Source organism: Moschus berezovskii, chromosome 7 (genome assembly GCF_049115385.1).
Source record: "Moschus berezovskii isolate FMDL1 chromosome 7, NW_MosBer_1.0, whole genome shotgun sequence".
Lineage (NCBI taxonomy): Eukaryota > Metazoa > Chordata > Mammalia > Artiodactyla > Moschidae > Moschus > Moschus berezovskii.
The window spans coordinates 6702874-6728968 of NC_142466.1; the positions used below are offsets into that span (position 1 = coordinate 6702874).

The window sequence follows — 26095 nt, forward strand, 5'->3', positions numbered from 1 at the left end:
CTCCTCCAGGCTCATCCACAGGCGCTGGGCATGGCCTGCTGTTAGAGGGGACAGTGGGGCTGAAACCCCTCTTCCGCAGGCGAGGTGGGCATCACCGTGTAGGTGACCCAACTGCCTGTGAAAGAAAAGCAGGCCAGAGCTTTAGAAAAGTAGAGTTGCCATCCATTTATTTCCTGTGGTCCTTAAAAACAGAAGAATGTGTCTCACACTAGAGCTCCGCAGCCCTGTACGCCAGGGAGGCAGCCCCGCTCACGCCGCGAGCTGGTCCACATCCTCCTGGCTCCTGTGTGCCAGGTGAGCTTCAACAGTTTCCGCAAAGAGATTCCTCTTCAGCAGATTATACGCCAGAGGTAAAAGCTGGCCAGCAACTTTATGAAAATACTGAAAAACCAAAGAAGGTGACATTAGCCAGAGAGTACAACAGGCACTTGTTTAACAGAGTCCACGTCCCAAATGCAGACCCTTCAGTGGTCTCCAGGGGCTTTGGCCACAAGCAGGACAGAGGGTCAGGGTGCGCTCCCCACACTCCATGGCTGGGAAGACAGCACTTGAGGCAGGTGACCACCCAGAAGTCACCGTATCACCTGCCTCCCTGACCTTGAAACAACTAGAGCTGAAGTAACCACTGCTGGAACTGTAAGTGGCTTTCTCCTGTTTAATGAGGAGGTGTTAATGATAAAACATCGCCACTAAATTTTAAAGATTTTAAAGCGTATTTCCAAACAGCATTTACTCTTCATCTAGCACAGAACAGATGCCCTGTAGAGAATGAGATGGAGCCCAAGAAGGTGTATGTGTCACACTTAAGCTGTATATGTAGCTATAGGTCACTTTAACATTTGTTCATGAGTTGCTAAGTCATGTTCAACTCTTTTGAGGACTGCAGCACGCCAGGCTCCTCTGTTCATGGGATCCACCAGGCAAGAACACTGGAGTGGTTTGCCATTTCCTTCTCATTGAACCTGCTTCCCTGCACTGGCAGGCGGGTTTCTTTACCACCGAGCCGCCTGGGAAGCCCCATGTTAACATATACCTGAAGGCAAAAGAGTCTCGGTCATTCACTTTTGCCAGAACATAAGATGAACCTCAAGTAAGAAATAGTCTTAGAACTCAAGAATCTTTTAAGAATCCACTTAAAAGCATTTCAAAAAGTTCATTTTGAAATTCCAGCCAAGTCCATAACCCACCCGTGCTGGAACTCAGGGACAGAAACAAGCAGCAGTGCGTGTGTGTGTCGGGGGGTGCTCACTCACGTGGGAGCCATAGCAGAAGAGGTCCAGGCCCAGCTCCAGCCCCATCCCATAGTCACACTCATCATTAGCAAACTGCACGTAGGTCATCATCTCCTGGATGGGGGCAAAGGCCTGGAGTCTGTCAGCGTCGCTTGGGGCCTCCACGATTGTCCTGCAGATTCTCCTGAGGCTGGCTGAGAGAACAGGGCCGCAGCGTGATGCCCATGCCTCCCCGTGACACCGTCCCTGGGGGCGTCCTGCCTTGGTGCTGTATGTAACTCACACCAATCGTTTTACTTAAGCCATTTTTATGCTCGAATCGTAACAAAAACCATTTCTTGTTCCAGCAAAGTGTGATGGTTTCACCATGAGTCTAACTACAACCAGGAGTCACACCAGCTTCCAGAGATTTTCCCTGGGCTAGTCCAGGGTGCACAGACCATGGCCGAGCCTGGCCCACCTGTGTTTAACTGTCCTCAAGATAAGAATGTGTTTTCCTTTTTAAATGGTTGAAAACAATCAAAAACAGTATGGAGACCGACCATACACAGAGTCCACCTCTGGGCTCATCCACAGCAGAAGCTGGATTAAAAAAAAAATTCCTAATAGAAAAATTTGCTCTTTTTTGCCTTTGTCTAACTTACTTTTAAAAAGCAGTACAGAAATACAAGAGACAAATCACTGCGGAATTAAACCTTTACCAATTCCTTTACCAATGTGGGGGTGTGGAGCCACAGCACAAATGCAGTTTGAGATAAAATAGAGAAAACTGCTTAACATTTATCCACATTAGAAAAAACAGTGCTTTAACATTTCTGAGCTCGATGTCCTCTTGTTTGCACCCCCACCCCTCCCCTCCCAAGGGAGCCAGATGAAGGGGTGTTCCCAGGAGAAAAGGAAAGGGGAAGGGCAGGGGACAGGCAGAGAGCTCAAGAGAGAGTCTATTCTCCTTTTCAACAAAGCAGCAATTAGATTTTGTGTATGAAAAGTCCATTTGGAAAGAGTGCTTATACTTACAGAAGAAGTAACTCAGGATGGGCTTCTAAAAGCTACAAAAACCTACATTCAGATGGAAAACTGTCCACAAACACATGCTGTTTCAGTAACTACTGTAGTCTAAGTTGACTGTAATGTCAAAGGTTGTGAAATAGTAGAAACAGTCACCTAGACCATAGGCTCGTATTTAAACTTGTAAAAACACTGTTCCAAGCGCTGTTAGGCAAGCAGTGCATTAATATTAAGCACCTTACGTACTGGGTTACTCCCAGACACCCCTATGGACGGTACTCACTGCCACTCACTATGTGACAGACAGAAGACATGGTTTAATAAAGTTATACAACTGGTTAAGGGCACACAGCTGCAAACCCAGCTTCAGTTCAAGCCTCCCTGACCCCAGAGCCTGAGCCTTCATCATTGCAGGTGGGGTGGGGAACTGTATCCACCTACTCAACACAAGGAAACTCCCCCCACACATTAACACATGCTCATGGCCACATAAATACCCTACCGTCTGTTTCAGGGAGCTCTCTGTATCCAACATCATTTTTATCCACTGGGACAACCAAGCCTGCCCCATGAAAGGTCTTTGTCACCACCTTAAATAAAACACAAAAATAACGTGGAAAATAGACAAACACAACAAAGTGGGGGCAAATAAAGCTCATACACAAACCCTTAAGGCTTCTGCCAAAATACACTTTGTGCCTTTTATTTCAGTAAATTTGGACCCCAGGGCAAAAGGTTACTATTATTTCTTTCCTTTAAAATCAGGTAGAAGTCAAGTACTTGAAGTAATTACAGAGCAGTGGAATGAATGGCTTTTACTAACTGCCAGCATACGGACGTCATCCCCATGTGCCCCACCACAGAGGCAGAGGGGGAGGGGATGTGGCCAGAACTGCCCGTCTCTGAAACACAGGTCCCTGTCTCACCAGGAGCATTCAGACTTGCCAGCAAACTTCCCTTAAGTCGGGCAGCTTCTAGTTTTGGGGCGCCCTTTATGGAGGCAAATGACACAACCACTATCACCATGGTTGAAATCATGGTTCTAACGGCTTTTTTTTAATTTATGTGTTTACCAGGCTATGTCACAATCGGGTAAGACATGCGCCCCTCCCCTCACTCTAAGGTGGGAAAAGGCCCCTGGTGAAAACTGGAGAGGTGAAACAGCAACATGAAATCCTAGAGCAGCTGGAAATGCCCTATGCAGGGAGTTTCATTCCATGGACATTTTTAGAAACTACTTCCTGACCTCAAGGACTAAAAGAGCTGATAAGACAGAAATTCAGTGACTACAACTTACCTTCTGAGTCAGGATCAGAAAAGGAAGTGGAGTAGGATTTTCAATAACTAAGCTAAAGTACTTAGCTACCAGTACTAGCTTATTCAGGGTTGACTAGTACGTCATTTGGCTGAGAATGGTGGGCTTCCGTCTATGGGGTCTCACAGTCGGACACGACTGAAGTGACTTAGCAGCAGCAGCAGCAGCAGCGCAGATGAAGCAGCCATATGCAGGAGACACTGCTCAGAGGCTGGAGGAGACTGGGTGTCCAGACTCCAGTAATAAATGTCCCTCCTCCCCAGGGGTTATCAGGACAGACTCAGAGAATTCTCATTTGCCCCAAAGCAGAATTCTTTCAGCTTCTCTGTTAAGTTACTCAGGCAGGTACAAATGAAAAACCCAAAGGATCCCAAACTCAGAGGTATTTGCTGTTTATGAAACTCCACTCACACAGCAGGCGCAAAAGGAAGGCTGGTGGGCTCAATAAAGCAAGGAGAGAAGACTCCTAACACCATTTCCTGGAAGAATTCACAAGCCTCAGTACACAGCTCCGTACCAACATCGCCCATATGCCAACTACCCTCAGGGCTGACTATAAAGCCGTAAGGGAGACCTTTACAAATCTTCCCAAAATCACCTGGCATGAAATCAACCAACCTTAGCTATTAAGAAATATAAGCAAGCGTGAGGTACAAAGGCGCTCTTCTAATATAAGAAGAGCGACTGGTAATCAAGACTAGAGAGAGACCGGGCCGGCCTGGCCTGAGCTCTGCAACCACAGCGAGGGGGCCCCGTCCCGTGCCCACCAAACCTGCAGGACTCTTCCAGTGCAGCCCCCGAACCACCCTGGAGCCAGCCCTGCGGGCGGCAGGGAGGGGAGGAGAGGCAGGTGAGCGGGCCAGCAGGGGGCAGCCGCTCCCGCGGCCCCAACCCTGAAACAGCAGACTGACAGAAGGGACTCATACTTTCTTGTCTCTCTGCTTCATCCTCACAGTTCTCTGCTCCAGGGAGAGCCCCAGTTCTCTGGCTGCTTCTGTGAGTTTCTCATCTATGGTTTTCAAGAGACTAGTTTCCTTCTTATCTGTTGCTTCTTTAAGTTTCTTCATCAAAAATAACCTGAAAAAGAAGTGAAAGCCCTCATTAGTGCGTAGCCCTGGTTCATGTACGCTACTGTACTAAGTGCACCGACCCTGGGAAGTTGAGGGGAGCCAAGGTAGACATCAAACCCCAAGAAATAGATGGCAGAGTAACCACCAACGCTCTTGCAAAGCCCTAACAGACAAAAGCAGTATTAATAGCTGCCAGTCACAGAAACAGCAAACAAGATCTGTTTATCCCTGTGATGTCTACAACCAAGACATAAGGTATCTAAAAAGTGAGGTTAAGCCAAGTTTATGTCGCATCACTTGATGCCAGGACCTGACATACAACCTTGCAGCAGTCTGATGTAACAGAAGGAAAGAATGTGGAGACTCCAAAATAGGATTTTCCACTCGGGCAGAACCAGAGAACCTTTATAATACTTAGACATCAGCAAATTCTTTTAAATATTGCCTTCAAATCTGTGTTAAGAAATTTTTAAAATGTAAAGAAAAGCAAAACTATTTTATAAGCTAATACAAAAGCACAATTCAAAATAACATTTTTTAAGTAACTATTTTATTCACTTTTTATTTATTTTTTTGGTTGCATGGTAAGGCTTGTGGGAATCTTAGTTCCCCCGCAGGGGATTGGAGTCGTGCCCCCCCAAGAGTGGAAGCACAGAGTCTTAATTACCAGATCGCCAGCAAAGTACACAAAATAAATTTGAAAGGTATGTGAAATAGTACATTATTGCCAGTTATGGAAATACTTTTATGTTAAGAATGCAGGAGAGGGTGTGGAGATAAGGCAACCCTTCTACACTGTTGGTGGGAATGTAAATTGGTTGCAGCCACTATGGGGAACAGTATGGAGGGCCCTCAGAAAACTAAAAACAGAGCTACTGTATGATATAGCAATCGCACTCCTGAGCTTACACCTGGGAAAAGTATAATCTAGAAAGACATGTCTGTGCACCCCAGTGTTCACTGCACACTATTCACAACAGCCAGGACAGGGAAGCAGCCTAGATGCCCATCAACAGAGGAGTGGATGAAGAGGATGTGGTGCATATACAATGGACTGCTGCTGCTGCTAAGTCACTTCAGTCGTGTCCGACTCTGTGTGACCCTACAGACGGCAGCCCACCAGGCTCCCCCATCCCTGGGATTCTCCAGGCAAGAACACTAGAGTGGGGTGCCATTGCCTTCTCTGATATAGTGGACTAGTATTCAGCAATAAAAGCACAAAAGAACGCCAACTTTGCAGCGTGGAGGAGCCCAGAGACTATCATCCTGAGTGGAGTGAGGAAGAGAAACATGATACCATTTATATGTGGAATCTAAAAAATAGGATACAAATTGAATTTATCTACAAAACAAAGACAGTTACAGATGCAGAAAACAAACTTACGGTTACCAGGAAGTAAGGGATAAATTGGGAGATTGGGACTGACACACACACTGTATAAAACAGATAACTAATAAGGACCTACTGTATACAGCACGGGGGTCTCTACACAATAGCCTGTAATGAGCTACATGGGAAAAGAATCTAAACGGGATATATGTGCAACTGATTCACGTGCTGTACAGCAGAAACTAAACACTGTAAACCAACTGTACGCCAGTAATTTTTAAAAAAGACGACTTCTATCACTATAGCAGAAAGTCAACAGTGCAAGAGCAAGCTGGAATCGGCCCAGCCGAACACGTCAGCCCCCTTCCTGCAGCCACTGCCAGGCTTGCGGGAGGAAGCCGCTCCTGCCCAGCACTGACGCCAGGCACTGTTCTCGTCCCCATTTTACAGATCAGGAAGCTGAGGCAGAGGACCACACCATACCCAAGCTGAGAGAATGAGTGTGCGCTGCTTAAAGCGCCACAGAAGCCGAGACCACCAGGATCAGCGTCGCCTAATTACAGCACAGTCCCAGCAAACCTCGTCTCGCCTCAGCAGCCGTGAGTCAGGTCTGCCTGCCGACACGACCACACAGGACACGCTGCGGCCGCAGGCCCGGGGCGCCGCCCCTCGCGGCCTTTCCAGCGGGAGGGCCTCTCCGAGGACAGGGCCCACCCCTACGGCGGCCCTGCTGCCGGCGGGGCCACCCCTGCTCCTGCTCGCTCAGCTCCGCCTCAGCCGCAAGCCTGCGCAAAGACACCGCTCGTGCTGCTCGCAGCGGAGACGTGCCTGCGGGAAGAGCCAGAACGTCCTGTGCTGCTCCATGAGCCGCGAGTGAGCTGGCCTTCGAGGGACTCCTGCGGCGCCCGTGAGGGAAAGGCCAGTTCACTAGGCTACAGAGCGCGTCCCCAGAGTGGCGCGCGCCGCCCCGGCACAGGGTGCGCACCGCCGCCACCGCAGCGCAGCCGTCAGGGAGGGAGCGGCTGCCGCTGCCCCCAATTCCATCTGCGCTTTTCAAATCTGGAATTTGTAGAACTGACAGCAGACACTCAACTGCCTTCATCAGTTCGTCTGAGCAAACGTCTCGCGAACACTCAGGTCGGACACGCGGTTGTCTGCCGGCCCCGCTCTCCAGTGGGAGTGCAAACAGCTGGGCTCAGCACTTGGTCCCCCAGGGCCGCTCCGAGACGAACCGTCCGCGCCCAGCCGCAGCCTGACTCGTGCTTCCAGCTCTGCCAGCAGCCCGGCCGCGCTGAGGCTCGCTGCTGCCCGCCCGCCGAGAGCTGAGCGCACCCGCAGCGCGCAGGCCGCCCCCACGGCCTCTGAGTCGGCGCGTAGCCGCCACACCCCGCTGTCTGAGAGCCGCCTTCAGTTAGCGCTCCGCGTCAGAACCCCGGGTTCCCAGCTTCAAGGTCTCTACTCAGCGCCACTGCCTGAAAAGTCGCGGCCTCTACGAGTAAGTCCGCACGACACAGGGCAGCAAGGCGGGGCGGCGCGGGGAGAGGACAGCACGTTTAACAGCGTAACGCGGCCCGAGACCTGACACTCTGGCTGTATTTACAGTAATGTTTTAAACGGTCTTCGGGCGATCGAAGTATGCGCCCATTAAATGTCCACTGAGATTGTAACAGGTAGTTTTAAAAAATGTTCCCGAGTCCTGCTCTGGAGGAGCTGAGGAGCAGCAGCTGAGGTGAAGCTCCCATGTGCGGGCCTCAAACCATTAACTCAGCAGCAGTGCCCAGAGCAGCCTGTGTACCTCATGGTCGCGGAGACCTTTCAGCAGGTATGTGAGGTCCAGACTACTGCCACAGTTATTTCAGGGAAAAGAAAGAACAGAATAAAGAAGATAACTTCTAATTTTGTTTTATAAAGACACGTGCTTTAAAACCTGCAGTCTACGCAGACTTCTGTGTGCTCCAGGATGTGAAGCGGGGCCTTTCCATACCATCCCACACACACGCGTGGCTTCCTCATGCAGTGTCCACACCTTCCTAAACGGAAGGGTCAATATCCCGGAGCTACACTGCGTGGACAGTCTGTTTGCTTACCTACTACTGCTGTTTGCTGGAAATGTGCATTTCCCCAACTTTTCTTTCTGATAAATAACCTGAAATATACACAGATGTCTGTGTATGAACCCAAAACTTCTTCAGATAAGGAGCTATGAATGGAACTGCTAATTTAAGGTGCAGTACAGTACCTGGCAACCTTCATTATCTGTGAAGAAATCTTTGAAACAATATATAAACAGCCGTATTCCAACTGCTCTCCATAAACATTTTACCAGTTAACACAGAGCAGAAAGGTTTCTTACACCGTAAAGACCTCTGGGTGTTCCCGCTCTGTAACTGGTACTCACCTTTTTAGCTGAATTTGCATTTTCTTGGGCTACTATTAAATCTTACACAAAGAAAACTAGTTTCCCTGCGCATAAATAGTTTTTAACAAATGGTCTGCCTGAAAACACCTTACTCAGGCTGATATACAAATTATTAGTCTCAAAAATTATACTAAATATACATTAAGTATTATAATCTATAATACATGAAAAGCATTATAACCTATAAAAGTATTACAATACTTTATCAAACATACGCTTGATATAAATTACCGAAGTACAAAACATTTTTTGAATAACATTAGCTACTCAAATCTTTGCTGGTCTTCACCTAAATTGTAAATTTATCACCAATGTATTTTTGTTTTCTTTCTTCTGTGTTCTCCGATAAGCTAAATAATGCCAGAACAATCTTGTATTATTTTAGATAACGACTGAACTTTTCTTTTAATAAGACCAGTAAGACTGAAGGAAACGTGGTGGTTCTGCTGTCAGAGTTCGTGGAGTGAATGCCTGACTCACAGAGCATCCAGCACAGAGCAGGTGCCGTGCACAGGAAAAAGCCTCTCTCTCATGAACTCACACATCAGCGCAGGAGACGGACAAGGAAATAAACAACAACCGTTTGCAATAAAGGTGATGCCAGTTTAAACGCAACAATAAATCCGAAGGGTGTGAAGAATATAAAATATGCAGAGCAAGCCACATCTTCTGTAACGTCAGAGCTACAGGAGAGAAGGAGCCTGTCGGGGCCCCTCCACCCTTCGGACACAGCGGTCTGCACATACGGGGGCCCTGCAGGGGCACCGGCAGACTGAGTCCGAGTTCTCTTTACTGCAAACCTGTGCCATACAAGCACAGGGAATCAGTCTCTTTAAAAGCAGGTGATTAAAAGACATCACACAAACATGACCTGCTTATATTTAAGGCGAGTCAGATGCCTTCTTCATTTTGTTACAGTCCACTGCACAGCTGCTGCGGACAGGGCCTGCAGCTGCCCAGGACAGAGCAAGGTGCCCTGCCATGCCCACCCTGTGCTTCAGCTCGTGCCGCCCGACCCCCACACCCCCCCCCCACACTGAAGATGAGGCCCTCATATCAGAGCATGGAGGCCGGATCCAGCCCCACTGGCTCGCAGAGGCACATGACCGTCCTGTCCCCTGTCCCCAGTGTCGGGGACGGTGGGCAAGGGGCTCCCTCTCACTAGCCCAGATCCTGCCAGACAATGTGGTCCTGGAGTCCCACTCCCCAGCTCTTCCCTGGGGGTCAGAGACCACCCACCACTGAGCTGAGTCAGCAACACCCCGCCACTGGCCCCTCACTCCCATCCTGCCCCCAGGATGTGCAGACTGCCTGCTTCATGAGACTCAACCTCCTGTGTGAATCACATTCCACGTAATGCAGTTTCTCAGACGGAGCTCGCCATGACTGTGTTTAAAGTCAGATGCCTAAAAATCCTGTGATCTTCATGGGACAAATAAGGTCAAGTTTAAGTAATATTTTCATTAAATAAGTAGTCAGAAAAGAGTCTATTGTTTGGTGAAAAGATGAAGCGTGTATGCAAGGGCAGTCTGCAAAATTCATGGAAATGCTCTAAAAAATTTTTTTTAAATCTAATTCCCATCAGAGACAGACTGATGAGGTATAAAAATTGTAAACAAATATTATCAATAGGAGAGGTAGTGAAATATTTTCTTACTTGACTGCAGCAAACACATTATCTCCACTTTGAACAATTATACAATTTTTCTTTGCTTCGTTTGTACCGACAAATACAGGAAGTTCATCAGGAGAATCCCTGTTTAAACGAAAGGTAGTAAAAATTTAGCTGCCCATAACTTATCAGAAGGGAGGCTTTTAATTGAAAATAAGAATTTATATCTGCATGTCTTTTAAAAAATTGCTAATGAATTTGCTAGGTTTAAATTCTAGGCTTCTTAGGAATATCCACAACAAATCTCATTTATATAACAGAACCTAAAATTAAGATTCTTAGAACCTAGTTACTTTTACACCTAAACACAAAGAAAGGGGGAATAAAGCTTGTCAAAAGGAGGTGAAATTACATACAATCATCCCACCCCAGCTTTACAGTCTGTGAAAAAGAAAGAAGGTGGAGAAGCAAAAAGAAACGAGACAGGAGGATCACAGAATATTTGCGGTGAAAGGACTGGAAGCATACAGACAACCAAGTCCTTTTACTGTATGACTGAGGAAACGAGAGACCAGGTGACTCAGCTAAGGTCCTGGGCAGGCAGCGGGAGGCCAGCAGATCAGGGCCCGACTCCCAGCCCTGTGTGCCCACAGCACCCCTACACTCCCTCCACGTTCTGTCCCTCACCCCGCCATCGACGACAGCATCTCTCAAGTGGGCAAGGGATCCTCGCCCCCACCAGCTCTAGTTCTCAAAGTTTGAGCATCTTGCACGTATCCATTTACCCCCCAGATATTCCTGTCAGGTGTGTGGAGTGAACCTGAGTCACAGAAAGTCACAGGCACTGAGGGCTGGTGCAGGGCCACCCAGACAAGAAGCAAGAGGGCCAGTCTGCTCCAAAGCCATTCTCAGTGCCGTGGCCCCAGAAGCACACGGCTAACTGCAGTCACAGCAGCCGCTCTGAATTACCTTCCCTGGGCAAAAAAAGAGCTCTTCTGAACCCAAAAGAAAAAAAGTTTGTAAGCACAGCAGAAAAACTGATGAGGCTGGCCTAACAAGTCCATCCATTCCAGGGTAGGTCAGTAGGTTAGAACAGCAGACAGCCCACGTACCCACCAACAGAGGGTACATGCCCTTCACCTTGGGGAGGCCAGTGAATGTCTGCTTGCACTCATAAAAGGGGCAGTAGCTGTATTTTAGGAGAAGTAAGGGCTCCCCTTGTGGCTCAGTGCTAAAGAACCCGCCTGCCAATGCAGGTGACTCAAGTTCAATCCCTGGATGGGGACGATCCCCTGGAGGAGGGCATGGCAACCCACTCCAGTATTCTTGCCTGGACAATCCATGGACAGAGGGGCCTGGCAGGTTACAGTCCACGAAGTCACAAAGACTCAGATACGACTTAGTGACTAAACAATGACAAAGCTGTATTTTAGAAGAAATGACCCTTACCTGAAATACCCCATGTGGAATTGAGTTTTACTGTCTCCAATAATAATGGTCTGGAACTCAGGAGGATCATAGTAAAATCTCCAGTGAAGATTAAAATTCAAGCTTGCTGATTTTTTCTTTATTTTATGTTTTCCGGCAAGGATATCGTAAGGACCCACTAATCGAAGTCCAAGGCTTGCAGATAGTGAATCTATAAATTAAACAAGTTTACTTAGAAGAAGCAGAAAATAGTACCTTTCATTCAGAAAAATATTTCTAAGCAACTGTCTTTATAAAGAGCTTCTAAAGTAAAAGAAAAGTCTTCAGTCACGTGAAGATGTCTGCTGTAAACACTCTATGGAAAAGAAATCAGAGCAATGAAGACGTGGCCCCTACATTTAGCATTTCCTCGTAACTTTACCACAGAGGACATTTCAAACACTCCCGCTGTTTCTGACTTTGGCCCAAACAGGACAGTTCTTTGTTCCTGGGGGCCTATTAGAGCTGAAGACGTTTAGCTTGTCTCATTACTATGGAGTGCAGCTGTTGCCTCAAATATTTGAGCACACCCAGACCAAGGGAGTGGAGAAGGCAATGGCAAGCCACTCCAGTACTCTCGCCTGGAAAATCCCATGGATGGAGGAGCCTGGTAGGCTTCAGTCTGTGGGGTCGCTAGGAGTCAGACATGACTGAGCGACTTCACTTTCAGTATTCACTTTCACACACTGGAGAAGGAAATGGCAACCCACTCCAGTGTTCTTGCCTGGAGAATCCCAGGGATGGGGGAGCCTGGTGAGATGCTGTCTATGGGGTCACACAGAGTCGGACACGACTGAAGTGACTTAGCAGCAGCAAGCAGTAGCAGTAGGCCAAGGGAGAGGCAAGAGGGCTAGCCCGTGAGGACAAGTAATTTAACTACAAATGTGTTTAATTAAAGTACTTCCTCCCTCCCCCACCTCAACTACTGAGCAGTCTCGATTCCTGGCCTCCTGGGCGCTCCGTCTGGCTCACCCTAACCCAGGCTGAATCCACTTCCTTCTCCAGTCACTGATCAGAATCGCCAGGTGTGCACGCTTATGACAGACAGGCCCCTCTGCTTCCTGCAGAGCAGGACTGGGGCCCAGGATGCCGCGGCAGGAGAACTCTTGGAAGGGCCAACAGTGAGAAGAAGGGCATGGAGACAGTTGACTTGGAGGGGAAAATAACACCCCCTCCACGAACAGATATGAGGTAGAGCTATAACGGGAGATCGTGCTGTTTGCACTCTGCTTTTTAGTTCTTCACCCAGTTCTCACTTAAATTCTCTGAATAGTTTCGCAGGCTATTAAATGTTTCTTTAAAGAAAGAGGATGTCTACTCTATTGATAGGCATTTACTGTTTGTTACGTTTCATTCTGAACACTGCTTCAGTGACCATCTCTGCTGACACGCTTGCACACGTCTGTGAGTATCTGCAGACAGGCTGCTGCCGCACGGTCACAGTGAGTGGATGACGCGGCCCAAGCCCAGCTCTCTCCCGCTCTGCGTTCCTGTCTGCGGTCTAGGGAGTGCTTCCCACAGCGCACGAGGACACTGCGTCAGTACAAAAGGGTGACAAGGAAAGGCACCTGCTGCAATGTTACCCGTTTTTGATGTACCTTCTTGGGACAGTGTGCCCTCAAAGACAGTACACAGGGATGTGTGCTTGTGTCTGTGTGCACGCTGTGCCTCTATGTCTGTGTGTGGTGTGTGTCTGTGTGTGTGGCTGTGTGTGTTCCTGATGTAATACTAATGCAGCAAAAGCTATACACGGTCTCTTTTTTCAGTTAAAGCATTCCAGGCATGATGCTTCATTACTGCCTACAAATCTGCCGATTCTTCTGAAACCATATATACAGCCCACTGAACAGGTGTGTGACTGTGAGCACATGCGCCGTTCTCTACTTGTTTCACTGTTGTTGAACACAGGTTTGGGTTCACTGCATGTGTACAACAGGCTCCGAGAAGCAGCTGCCAAGTCACGCTCACGGTCAGAGTGCGCGCCCGCCTTGCCCCAGCTGCTCATCAGAGCACACTGCGGGGTGATGCGCCTCTGCGAGTGTCACAGGCCACAGTGACACCATTACCTTCTGCTTCTCTGATTTCACACCTCTTCGGGGAAGCTGCTTTTCTGTGAACTGTTTAGATCCTGAGGCCAGCTTCCTACTGCCTTTTCCACTGGCAGCAGCAGGAGGAAGGTTCTGGAGCACTCACCAGCTGGCTGTTCAGGGTCAAGGCCTTCGCAGAACCTCCAGAAGTGGTAGAAATCTTCAGGCAGAGGAAGCCTGTAATGGTTTTCCACCTCTTTTCTAAGGTCACTGGGCACGTCAGCTTCACAGGACTTACTCTTCTTCACATCGGCCGGTTTTTCACACTGAAAATCAGCACACAAAACTTAGTTTCTCTAAAAGTAATTTCAGCAATATGGACTGTTTAACGATATCGCTCATCTTATTCACCCAACGCTGTGAGATACATGCATTTTCTTTAAAACTCTATATATGGTGTTTGAGTAAAATCTGGAGATTCTTTTGAGCAAGGAAAAAAAGAACAATTTATAATATATTCGTGTCAGGAGGGGCACACACAACAAATATCTAAACACATCTCTCTAAGATACTGGAAACAAACCAAAACAAAATGTACACAAAAAAGGTAAAGAGCGGGAAACGAGGAATAAGAAAAGGGCAGGGCTGTATGGGATGCAGCAAAAGCAGTTTTAAGAGGGAAGTTTATGGCAATAGAATCTTACCTCAAGAAACAAGAAAAATCTCAAATAAACAACTTAATCTTACTCCTAAAGCAACTAGAGAAAGAAGAACAAAACCTAAAGTTAGTATAAGGGAAGAAATCAGAGACCAGAGCAGAAATAAAGGAAACAGAGACAAACAGAAAGAACAGCAAAGACCAACAAAACTAAAAGCTGGTTCTTTGAAAAGGTAAACAACATTGATAAGCCTTTAGCCAGACTCATCACGGAAAAAAGGGAGAGGACTCAAATTAATATAGTGAGAAATGAAAAAGAAGAAGTTACAATGGACACCACAGAAACTCTACGGATCGTGAAACGACTACCAGCAATGATACACCAACACAATGGTCAACCTGGAAGAGACGGACGAAGTCTTAGGAAGATGCAGTCTCCCAAAACTGAACCGGGAAGAAACAGGAAACACGAATAGGTCAATCACGAGCTCTGAAGTTGACGCTATGCTTATTAAGAAACTCCCAACAAGCAAAAGTCCAGGACCAGATGCCTTCACAGGTGTGCATGCTGTGCTAAGTCATGTCCGACTCTTTGGGACCAAATAGACTATAGCCCACCAGGCTCCTCTGTCCACAATATTTTCCAGGCAAGAATACTGGAGTGGGTTGCCATTTCCTACTCGAAATGATCCTCCCAGTCCAGGGATCAGACCTGCATCTTCTGCATTGCAGATGGATTCTTTACTGCTGTGCCATTTGGGAAACCCCAGTGTGAGCTTGAGACACAATTCATAATTTACTGACAGCCCATTCAACTGTCATTGTGAGAGACTGCAGTCCCTTCCAAAGACCTTCTCCTCCACTTCTCCAAGTTCCAAGATCAAGTTCACCAAGTTTATGTCGCCATATACTGTAGAAAAAGGAACACTTGAAAACACTCTCAATGAGGCCACCATCGCCCTGGACCAAAACCAGACAGACACCACACAAAAAAAGACAGTTACAGGTGAGTATCACTGATGAATACAGATGCAAAAAGCTTCAACAAAATACTAGCAAACCAAACCCAACAATACATTAAAAGGATGATACACCATGAGCAAGTGGGATTCATCCCAGGGTAGAAAGGTTTTTTTCACTATTTGCAAATCAGTGTTATGCACCATATTAACAAATGGAAGAATAAAAACATGATCATTTCAACAGATGTAGAAAAAAGCTTCTGACTCAATTCAGCTGTTTACAATAAAGACACTACAGAAAGTGAGCTCAGAGGGAACACACCTCAACATAATAAAGACCATACATGACAGACCTACAGCCAACATCATGCTCAGTGATGAACAGCTGAAAGCATCCATCTAAGATCAGGAACAGGACAAGAATGCCCACAAGGATGTCCACTCTCACCACTTTTATTCAATAGTTTTGGAAGTACTAGCTACAGCAATCAGAGAAGAGAAAGAAAGAACAGGAATCCAAACTGAAAAAGACGTTAAACTGTCCCTGTCTGCAGCTGACATGACAGTACACACAGAAGAGCCTAAAGATGCTGCCAGAAAACCACCAGAGATCATCAATGCGCCTGCTGAAGTTGCAGCTGCATTTCTGTACACTAGCAACAGAGTATCAGAAATTCAAGAAACTTATCATTCTATAAAAAAAGAATAAAATACCTAGTAATAAACCTACCCAAGGAGGCAAAAGACCCATACTGTGGAAACTGTTAAGACACTAACAAAATAAACTGAAGATATAAACAGATGGAGAGATATACCATGATTGTGGATTAGAAGAATCAATATTGTCAAAATGACAATATTACACAAAGCAATCTACAGATTCAATGCAATCCCTATCAAGTTACCAATTTCTCACAGAACTAGAACAAAAAATCTTAAAATTTCTTTGGAGACACAGTTCAGTTCGGTCAGTTCAGTCGCTCAGTCGTGTCCGACTCTCTGCGACCCCATGAATCACAGCACGCCAGGCCTCCCTGTCCATCACCAACTCCTGGAATTCACTCAACTCATGTCCATCGAGTCGGTGATGCCATCCAGCCATCTCATTCTCAGTCGTCCCCTTCTCCTCCCACCCCCAATCCTTCCCAGCATCAGAGTCTTTTCCAGTGAGTCAGCTCGTCGCATGAGGTGGCCAAAGTATTGCAGTTTCAGCTTTAGCATCAGTCCTTCCAATGAACACCCAGGATTGATCTCCCCCAAAATGGACCAGCTGGATCTCCTTGCAATCCAAGGGACTCTCAAGAGTCTTCTCCAGCACCACAGTTCAAAAGCATCAATTCTTCGGCGATCAGCTTTCTTCACAGTCCAACTCTCACATCCATACATGACCACGGGAAAAACCATAGCCTTGACTAGACGGACCTTTGTTGGCAAAGTAATGTCTCTGCTTTTTAATACACTATCTAGGTTGGTCATAACTTTCCTTCCAAGGAGTAAGCGTCTTTTAATATCACGGCTGCAATCAGCATCCGCAGTGATTTTGGAGCCCCAAAAAATAAAGTCTGATAGACATAAATGACCCCAAATAGCTAAAGCAGTCTTGAAAGAGAGAAACAGAGTTGGAGGAATCAGGCTCCCTGACTTCAGACTATACTACAAAGCTACAGACACCAAAACAGTATGGCTCTGGCACAAAAATAGAAATATAGATTAATGGGACAGGATAGAAAACCCAAAAATAAACCCATGCAACCATGGCCAATTAACCTACAACAAAGGAGACAATACTACACAATGTTGGAAAGGCAGTCTCTTCAACAAATGATGCTGGTAAAACTGGACAGCTACTTGTGAGAAAATGAAATTAGATCATTCTTTAATACCACACACAAAAATAAACCCAAACACATTAAAGACCTAAGTATGAGACCAGCCACTATAAACATAAACTGCAGCATATTTTTTTTTATTTGTCTCCCAGAATAATGGAAACAAAAACAAAAATAAACAAATGGGACTTATTTAAACTCAAAAGCTTTTGCACAGCAAAGAACACAATAAAAAAATGAAAAGACAACCCACTGACTGGGAGAAAATACTTGCATGTAATATGACCTATAATGGATTAGTCTTCATATTTTACAAACACTTCATGAGGTTTAACAACATCAAAACAAACAACCCATTCAAAAAATGGACAGAAGATTTAACAGACACTCCTCCAAAGAAGACAGACAGATGGCCAAAAGGCACATGAAAACATGTTCAACTTTGCTAAATAGAGAAATGCAAATCAAGACTACAATGAGGTATCATCTCACACCAGTCAAAATGGCTATCTTCAAAAAATCCACGAACAATAAATGCTGGAGAGAATGTGGAGAGAAGGGAACCCTCCTACACTGTTGGTGGGAACATACACTGGTACAGCCACCATGGAGAACAGTATAAAGATTCCTTAAAAAAACTAAAATAGAGCTAGCATATGATGCAGAAATCCCACTGTTGGGCATATATCTAGAGTAAAACAAGATCTGAAAGGATCCATGTACCTCAATGTTCACTGAGGCACTGTTTACAACAGCCAAAACATGGAGGCAACCTGAAAGTCCATCAGCAGAGGAATGGATAAGGATGTGGTGTGTATATATAATGGAGTATTACTTAACCATTAAAAAGAATAAAATAATGTCATTTGTGGCAACATAAATAGATCTAGAGATTGTCACACTGAAGTCAGAGGAGAAATATCCTTTGACATCCCTTATATGTGGAATCTAAAAAGAAATGACACAAATGAACTTATTTACAAAACAGACTTGAGAGAATGAACTTATAGTTGGGGGTGGGGTGGGGGGGCTGAGGTGGGGAGGATGCAGGGGAAGGGATAGTAGGAGAGTTCGGGATGGACATGAACACACTGCTACATTTAAAATGGATAACCAACAAGCACCTACTGTAAAGCACAGGGAACTCTGTTTAATGTTACATGACAGCCTGGATAGGAGGGGAGTTTGCAGGGAGGATGGATACATGTATATGTGTGGCTGAGTCCCATCACTGTCCACCTGAAACTATCACAACGTTGTTAATCAGCTATACCCCAAGAAAAAATAAAAATGAAATAAAGAAAAAAGAAAAGATCAGGTTTTGCCTTGTTTAGGTAAACAGGATGCCATCATGCCTCTTGTTTAAACAGACTAAGCAATCATACCAGAAGGAAATTGTCAGATATAACTGGATATGAGAGGTTAAAACAATTAAAACAGTTAAAACAATTATTTCAGAAAAGGTCCTTTAATGCCAGATTGGTTATAAAACTCCCTCCAGCATCTCTGCAATATAGGTGCATTCTGTAAGTAGGCTAGGCTTTCCAATGCCTATTAGATACCTGGCCCATTTCCGCAGAGATAAAATTCCTGGTCGAAGGTTATGCATCTTCAGTCTCTGAGAAGTGGTAGGTACTGTTCCTTCTAGGAACTTTCCTTCCTGTCCTTCCTTTCCATCTACATCAGGGTTGTTCCACCCGAGCCATCCTGCCTCCATGGGGACACACTAGGCAGTGTCTGGAGACCTTGCTGGTTGTACAAATTTGGGAGGGAGCATGTGCTACTACCACTCTAGTGGGTGGAAGCCAGGGACACTGCTAAGTGTCCTACAACACAGAAGAGGCCCTTTAAGAGATGCTTAACTGGCTCAAATGTCCACAGAACCAAGACTGAGAAATCCTCACCTGGTGTTTTTCACATTCTTCCGTCAGGCTCAAGATGACCTTCTAACTAGGTATCATTTAAAGTCTGCAAAGTGCATTTATGAACCAGATGATATACAGAGAAAGGTATCTGATGGTACTGTTTTATGAGTGAAAAACAGGACAAATGAAAATGCTTATTGACAGGAGAATGGTTAAAGGATTTTCAAACAATGGGGTTTTCAGTTCAGTCGCTCAGTTGTGTACAACTCTTTGAGACCCCAAGGACTGCGGCATGCCAGGCCTCCCTGTCCATCACCAACTCCTGGAGTTTACTCAAACTCACGTCCATTTAGTTGGTGATGCCATCCAACCATCTGATCCTCTTTTGTCCCTTCTTCTCCTGCCTTCAATCTTTCCCAGCAACAGGGTCGTTTGAAATGAGTGAGTTCTTCTCCTCAGGGCTAAAGAACTGGAGTTTCAGCTTCAGCATCAGTCCTTTCAATGAATACTCAGGACTGATTTCCTTTAGGATTGACTGCTTGGATCTCCTTGCTGTGCAAGGGACTCTCAAGAGTCCTTTCCAACACTAAGTTCAAAAGCATCAATTCTTTGGCACTCAGCTTTCTTTATAGTCCAACTCTCACATCCATACATGACCACAGGAAAAACCATAGCCTTGACTAGATGGACCTTTGTTGGCAAAGTAATGTCTCTGCTTTTTAATATGCTGTCTAGGTTGGTCATAACTTTTCTTCCACAGAGCAAGAGTCTTTCAATTTCATGGCTGCAGTCACCATCTGCAGTGATTTTGTAGCTGCAAAAAATACAGTCTCTCACTGTTTCCACATCTATTTGTCATGAAGTGATGGGACCAGATGCCATGATCTTAGTTTTCTGAATGTTGCATTTTAAGCCAACTTTCTCACTCTCCTTTTTTACTTTCATCAAGAGGATCTTTAGTTCTTCACTTTCTGCCGTAAGGGTGGTGTCATCTATGTATCTGAGGTTATTGCTATTTCTCCCAGCAATCCTGATTCCAGCTTGTGCTTCATACAGCCCAGCGTTTCTCATGATGTACTCTGCACATAAATTAAATAAGCAGAGTAACAATATACAGCCTTGACGTACTCATTTTCCTATTTGGAACCAGTCTGTTGTTCCGTGTCCAGTTCTAACTGTTGCTTCCTGACCTGCATACAGGTTTCTCAACAGGCAGGTCAGGGGGTCTGGTATTCCCATCTCTTTCAGAATTCTCCACAGTTTATTGTGATCCACACACTCAAAGCCTTTGGCATAGTCAATAAAACAGAAGTAGCTGTTTTTCTGGAATTATCTTGCTTTTTTGATGATTCAACAGATGTTGGCAATTAGATCTCTGGTTCCTCTGTCTTTTCTAAATCCAGTTTCAACATCTGGAAGTTCACCGTTCATGTACTGTTGAAGCCTGGCTTGGCGAATTTTGAGCACTACTTTACTAGCGTGTGAGATGAGTGCAATTGTGCAGTAGTTTGAGCATTCTTTGGCACTGCTTTTCTTTGAGACTTGAATGAAGACTGAACTTTTCCAGTTCTGTAGCCATTGCTGAGTTTTCCAAATTTGCTGGCATATCAAGTGCAGCACTTTCACAGCATCATCTTTTAAGATTTGAAAGAGCTCAACAGGAATTCCATCACCTCCACTAGCTTTGTTCATAGTGATGCTTTCTAAGGCCCACTTGACTTCACATTCCAGGATGTCTGGCTCTAGGTAAGTGATCATACCATCCTGATTTATCTCGGTTGTGAAGATCTTTTTTGTATAGTTTCTTCTGTGTATTCTTGCCATCTCTTCTTAATATTTTCTGCTTCGGTTCAGTTCAGTTGCTCAGTTGTGTCCGACTCTCCGCAACCCCATGAATCACAGCACGCCAGGCCATCACCAACTCCCGGAGTTCACTCAAACTCATGTCCACAGAGTCGGTGATGCCATCCAGCCATCTCATTCTTGGTCGTCCCCTTCTCCTCCCGCCCCCAACCTTTCCCAGCATCAGTCTTTTCCAGTGAGTCATCTCATCGCATGAGGTGGGCAAAGTATTGCAGTTTCAGCTTTAGCATCAGTCCTTCCAATGAACACCCAGGATTGATCTCCTTTAGAATGGACTGGTTGGATCTCCTTGCAGTACAAGGGACTCTCAAGAGTCTTCTCCAACACCACAGTTCAAAAACATCAATTCTTCGGCGATCAGCTTTCTTCACAGTCCAGCTCTCACACTTAAGTCCCTACCATTTCTGTCCTTCATTGAGCCCATCTTTGCATGAAATGTTCCCTTGGTATCTCTAATTTTCTTGAAGAGATCTCTAGTCTCCGATATTATTGTTTCCCTCTATTTCTTTGCACTGATCACTGAGGAAGGCTTTCTTATCTCTCCCTACTACTCTTTATAACTCTGCATTCAAAGGGGTATAACTTACCTTTTGTTCTTTGCCTTTTGCTTCTCTTCTTTTCACAGCTATTTTTAAGGCCTCCTCAGACAACCATTTTGCCTTTTTGCATTTCTTTTTCTTGGGGATGGTCTTGATTTCTGCCTCCTGTACAACGTCAATGAACCTCCATCCATAGTTCATCAGGCACTTTATCAGATCTAAACCCTTGAATCTACTTCTCACTTCCACTGTATAATCGTAAGGGGTTTGATTTAGGTCATACCTGAATGGTCTAGTGGTTTTCCCTACTTTCTTCAATTTAAGTCTGAATTTGGCAATAAGGAGTTTATGATCTGAGCCACAGTCAGCTCCTGGTCCTGTTTTTGCTGACTGTATAGAACTCCTCCACCTTTGGCTGCAAAGAATATAATCAATCTGATTCAGTTGACCATCTGGTGATATCCATATGTAGAGTTTTCTCTTGTGTTGTTGGAAGAGGGTGTTTGCTATGACCAGTGTGTTTTCTTGGAAAAACTCTATTAGCCTTTGCCCTGCTTCATTCAGTACTCCAAGGCCAAATTTGCCTGTTACTCCAGGTGTTTCTTGACTTCCTACTTTTGCATTCCAGTCCCCTATAATGAAAAGGACATCTTTTTTGGGTATTAGTTCTAGAAGGTCTTGTAGGTCTTCATAGAACCATTCAACTTGAGCTTCTTCAGCATTACTGGTCGAGGCATAGATTTGGATTACTGTGATATTGAATGGTTTGCCTTGTAAATGAACAGAGATCATTCTGTCGTTTTTGAAACTGCATCCAAGAACTGCATTTCAGACTCTTGTTGACTATGATGGCCACTCCATTTCTTCTAAGGGATTCTTACCTACAGTAGTAGATATAATGGTCATCTGAGTTAAATTCACCCATTCTAGTCCATTTCAGTTCACTGATTCCTAAAATGTCAACATTCACTCTTGCCATCTCCTATTTGACCACTTCCAATTTGCCTTGATTCATGGACCTAATATTCCAGGTTCCTATGCAATATTGCTCTTTACAGCATCGGACTTGACTTCCATCACCAGTCACATCCACAACTGGGTGTTGTTTTTCTTTGCTCCATCTCTTCATTCTTTCTGGAGTTATTTCTCCACTGATGTCCAGTAGCATATTGGGCACTTACCAACCTGGGGAGTTCATCTCTCAGTGTCCTGTCTTTTTGCCTTTTCATACAGTTCATGGTGTTCTCAAGGCAAGAATACTGAAGTGGTTTGCCACTCCCTTCTCCAGTGGACCATGTTTTGTCAGAACTCTCCACCTTTTGGGTGGCCCCACATGGCATGGCTCACAGTTTCATTGACTGAGACATGGTTGTGATCCATGTGATCAGACTGGTTAGTTTTCTGTGATGGTGGGTTCAGAGGGCTCAAAATGGAGTATTACACTTAGTGAAAAGGAAACAGCCACACACAATATGGATCAATGTTAACAACATTAAATGAAGAAAAAAATCCCCGAAGATTATATACAGCATGACAGCCATTTTATGAAGTTCAAAATATATTGTTCAGACAGGCATAATAAACTCATGGATGATAAAGCCGTAATAAGAAGACAAGGAAAAAACAGTTGAGGATTGTAGCTGCACTGAATAGGGCCAACAGGAAGGAGCTGGGCAGAAAGGACAGGTGAGGACCGTGAAGATGGAGAACTGTGGTCCTCCTTTCAGTGCCTGGGCTGGGCAATGGCTTCCCAGGTATCTGTTCTATAACTAAACAAATGAGGTCAAAGTGGGCCATGACCAAGGATAACAGTGGATTATGCCAAAGATTACAATGTGTCACAGGTCATAAAAAATTAAACTGAACAAAAAGGCTGTTCAAATTGGATCAAAAAATTGATAGTGTTATCATGTACGCTAAGTCGCTTCAGTTGTGTCCACTCTTTGCGACCTCATGGACTGTATCCTGCCAAGCTCCTCTGTCCGTGGGATTCTCCAGGCAAGAGCACTGGAGAGGTTTGCCATTTCCTCCTCCAGGGGATCTTCCGGATCCAGGAAGATCCTGCATTGGCAGGCTGGTTCTTTATCACTAGCGCCACCTGGGAGGCCCCAACAGTGATACTAACTAACAGCAATAAAGATGATAATAAACACTGTTTGTGATAAGTACTTGTTATGCACTTACTCGGAGAAGGCAATGGCAACCCACTCCAGTGTTCTTGCCTGGAGAATCCCAGGGATGGGGGAGCTTGATGGGCTGCCGTCTACGGGGTCGCACAGAGTCGGACACAACTGCAGCGACTTAGCAGCAGCAGCAGCAGCATGCACTTCCTACAGGGCCTGCCACTGTCCTAAATGCCTATAGATGAAACTCCTCTAATCCCCAGAAGTACCTCATGAGCTATTAATAGGTACTATCAGCTACACTCTACAGAGGAGGAAACCGAGGTTAAGTGACTTGCCCTGGGTCTCCAACTAGAAAGTGAAGAACCGCACTGAACCCCAGGTGGGCCAGCTCCGGGGTCGGGTGGGGGTGCTCAACCACTGAATGCTGCCTCTCCAACTGCAAATAGGCAACAGTAGGAACTCATCAAGCCCTGACCCACCCTCCCTCCTGTTTGTGTAACAGTCTCTGGTTAGACTTTCAAAGACAGGTGCAAATCTAAGATGTTATAAAGAAGAGCCTTTAAATGTACCTCGATGAAAGGCAGTTTTGCATACTGGTTAGGCTGCTCAGGGAGATTCTTGACTCTTGCCATTTCCAGCTCTGTCACCTTGGGCGAGTTATCTAACCTCTGTGCCCTATTTTCTCAGCTACAAAAAAACGTCTATGTAGTACCTATATCATAAGGCTGTGACAATAAATTATTTGTAGACACAGACAGAACAGTGCTAACACAGAATACATAACTGCTACCTATATTAGGTTAAGCGTAGCCTCAGTGGACTCCTCTTCATTTCTAACGCTTTTTTCCTAACACTAACACTCTGTCATAGCAGTTCACTGCCCCGTTAAAGGGAGGAAAGAGCGTTTCAGCGCTGCCTGAGTTCACATGCTAGTTCAGGATCCCCAAATTCTCAATAAGTTCAGGACTATGTCGTACCTGTCCCCCCTCAGGGCTGCCCTTATCCTTTACTTACCCTTGTATTCCTAGAAAGCGGGACGCGGGCAAAGGCCGCCCAGAACTCGGCCCTCGGGCACCGTCTCACCCCCACCCCGCCGCCACCTGCACCGCAGCCGACAGCGCGGCTGAAGGAAGTTTTGGAAGCCTCCTTTACTCTCTCCAGCCGGGCTCTTTCCTGTCCTTGCAGTTGCTCACGCACGTGATAGCAGGAAAGCCTGAGCAGACAGCCCCTCCGAGTGAGCGCCCCGGGCGGAGTTCCGCGCTGCGCCCCGACCCGGCTCCCCCGAGTCACCCGCTTCGGGGACGGCTCCCCGGGAGGGGCCCACACGCCATCCTGCGGGCGCAGGCGCGCCTCCTACACTCGACCTGGCCAGTGGGACAGGGAGTGTGGTGTCGGGGGAGTGGGCTAAGTCAGACCGCGCCAACCTGCCCCGAGGGCCCCCGGCTGTGGCGGCCCCCGGGTTGGGCGCCGAGACAGTAACCCGGCCTTGAGCTGTCAGCCCGCCCCCGTGGGACCCGGAAAGGCGAGGCGCGGCGCCGCTCTCCGCCCCGACCGCAGCGCGCCGCCTGCCCTCCAGCGGGGACAAACGCGCCGCGCGACCCTCGGGGCCGCGGCCGCCCTCGGACCTCCATGCGGTACCTGCGGCCCCTCTCCGCGCAGTCTACGCTTCGCGCCACCGCCCACCATCCTGCAGCGAGCGGCTGCGGCGCCAGCCACTGCCGCCGAGAGCCCGCGCGCCGCCAACCACTTCCGGTTCAAGGGCCACCAATCGTCTCCCCACGCCGGCGCGCGCACAACACAGAGAAGGCACCGCCCCCAGCCGGCCTCCAAGCCCTCGCGGGGCCCAGGCCCCGCCTACTCCGCCTGCCGGGCCGCTGCGGCCTCCCACTGCGTGTGCGCGTTCCGCAGGCTGACCCGCCCGGAACATCTGGTTTTCCCTTAAAGGATTACTGCATTTTAAAACGTTTCTATCAGATTATATGTAAAAGAAAATATACAGGCCTCATTCTGTATTATTCTAAAGAATGAGAATTCACGCATTAACTACCAGAACCATATAGCGACACATAAAATCAGTTGTAGCATTTGGGGTTGAAGGTTCTCAGACCCAATAAAATGCTAGTACACACAAGCGACCCCAACAGACCTCACAGGAACTTCCCAGGGGAGCTGAGTCTAAATAGAAAAATAAGCTAAATACATAGCTGCTCTTTTGTGGGGATTTGTCACACAGAAAGCAGAAGGCAATGACACCCCACTCCAGTACTCTTGCCTGGAAAATCCCAAGGATGGAGGAGCCTGGTGGGCTGCAGTCCATGGGGTCGCTAAGAGTCGGACACGACTGAGCGACTTCACTTTCACTTTTCACTTTCATGCATTGGAGAAGGAAATGGCAACCCACTCAAGTGTTCTTGCCTGGAGAATCCCAGGGACGGGGCAGCCTGATGGGCTGCCATTTATGGGGTTGCACAGAGTCGGACACGACTGAAGCGACTTAGCAGCAGCAGCAGCACAGGTCAAGAAAACCTATACAATAGAAACAAAAGTACAACAGAACACAAAAGTACAATTGAAAAGTACAGCTAATCACAGTACAGGTCGAGAAAACACATACTGCAACAATAGTAGTTATGAAACGAATATCTCTTTTAGAGCTAAAAGTCACTGAGTTTACTATTTAGGGGATAGACTGTTAGTGAAACATAGATTAACAGAAGACAATGGAATAAGATCAAGAATTCCTATGCACTCTTTAAGAGAGCGATTGATTCTA

General features: G+C 46.4%; 1 protein-coding gene across 1 annotated transcript; it reads right to left on the bottom strand.

Moving 5' to 3' along the window:
- Positions 1-150: 150 nt before the first annotated feature.
- HPF1 (histone PARylation factor 1) lies at positions 151-25086 on the bottom strand. The gene is made up of 8 exons (XM_055428011.2): positions 24961-25086; positions 13647-13806; positions 11436-11625; positions 10032-10130; positions 4482-4632; positions 2743-2830; positions 1254-1426; positions 151-381 (listed from the first exon to the last, which is right to left on the bottom strand). The coding sequence occupies exons 1-8, from the start codon at positions 25006-25008 to the stop codon at positions 250-252; spliced, it is 1041 nt and encodes a 346-aa protein (XP_055283986.1). The 5' UTR covers positions 25009-25086; the 3' UTR covers positions 151-249.
- Positions 25087-26095: the final 1009 nt, after the last annotated feature.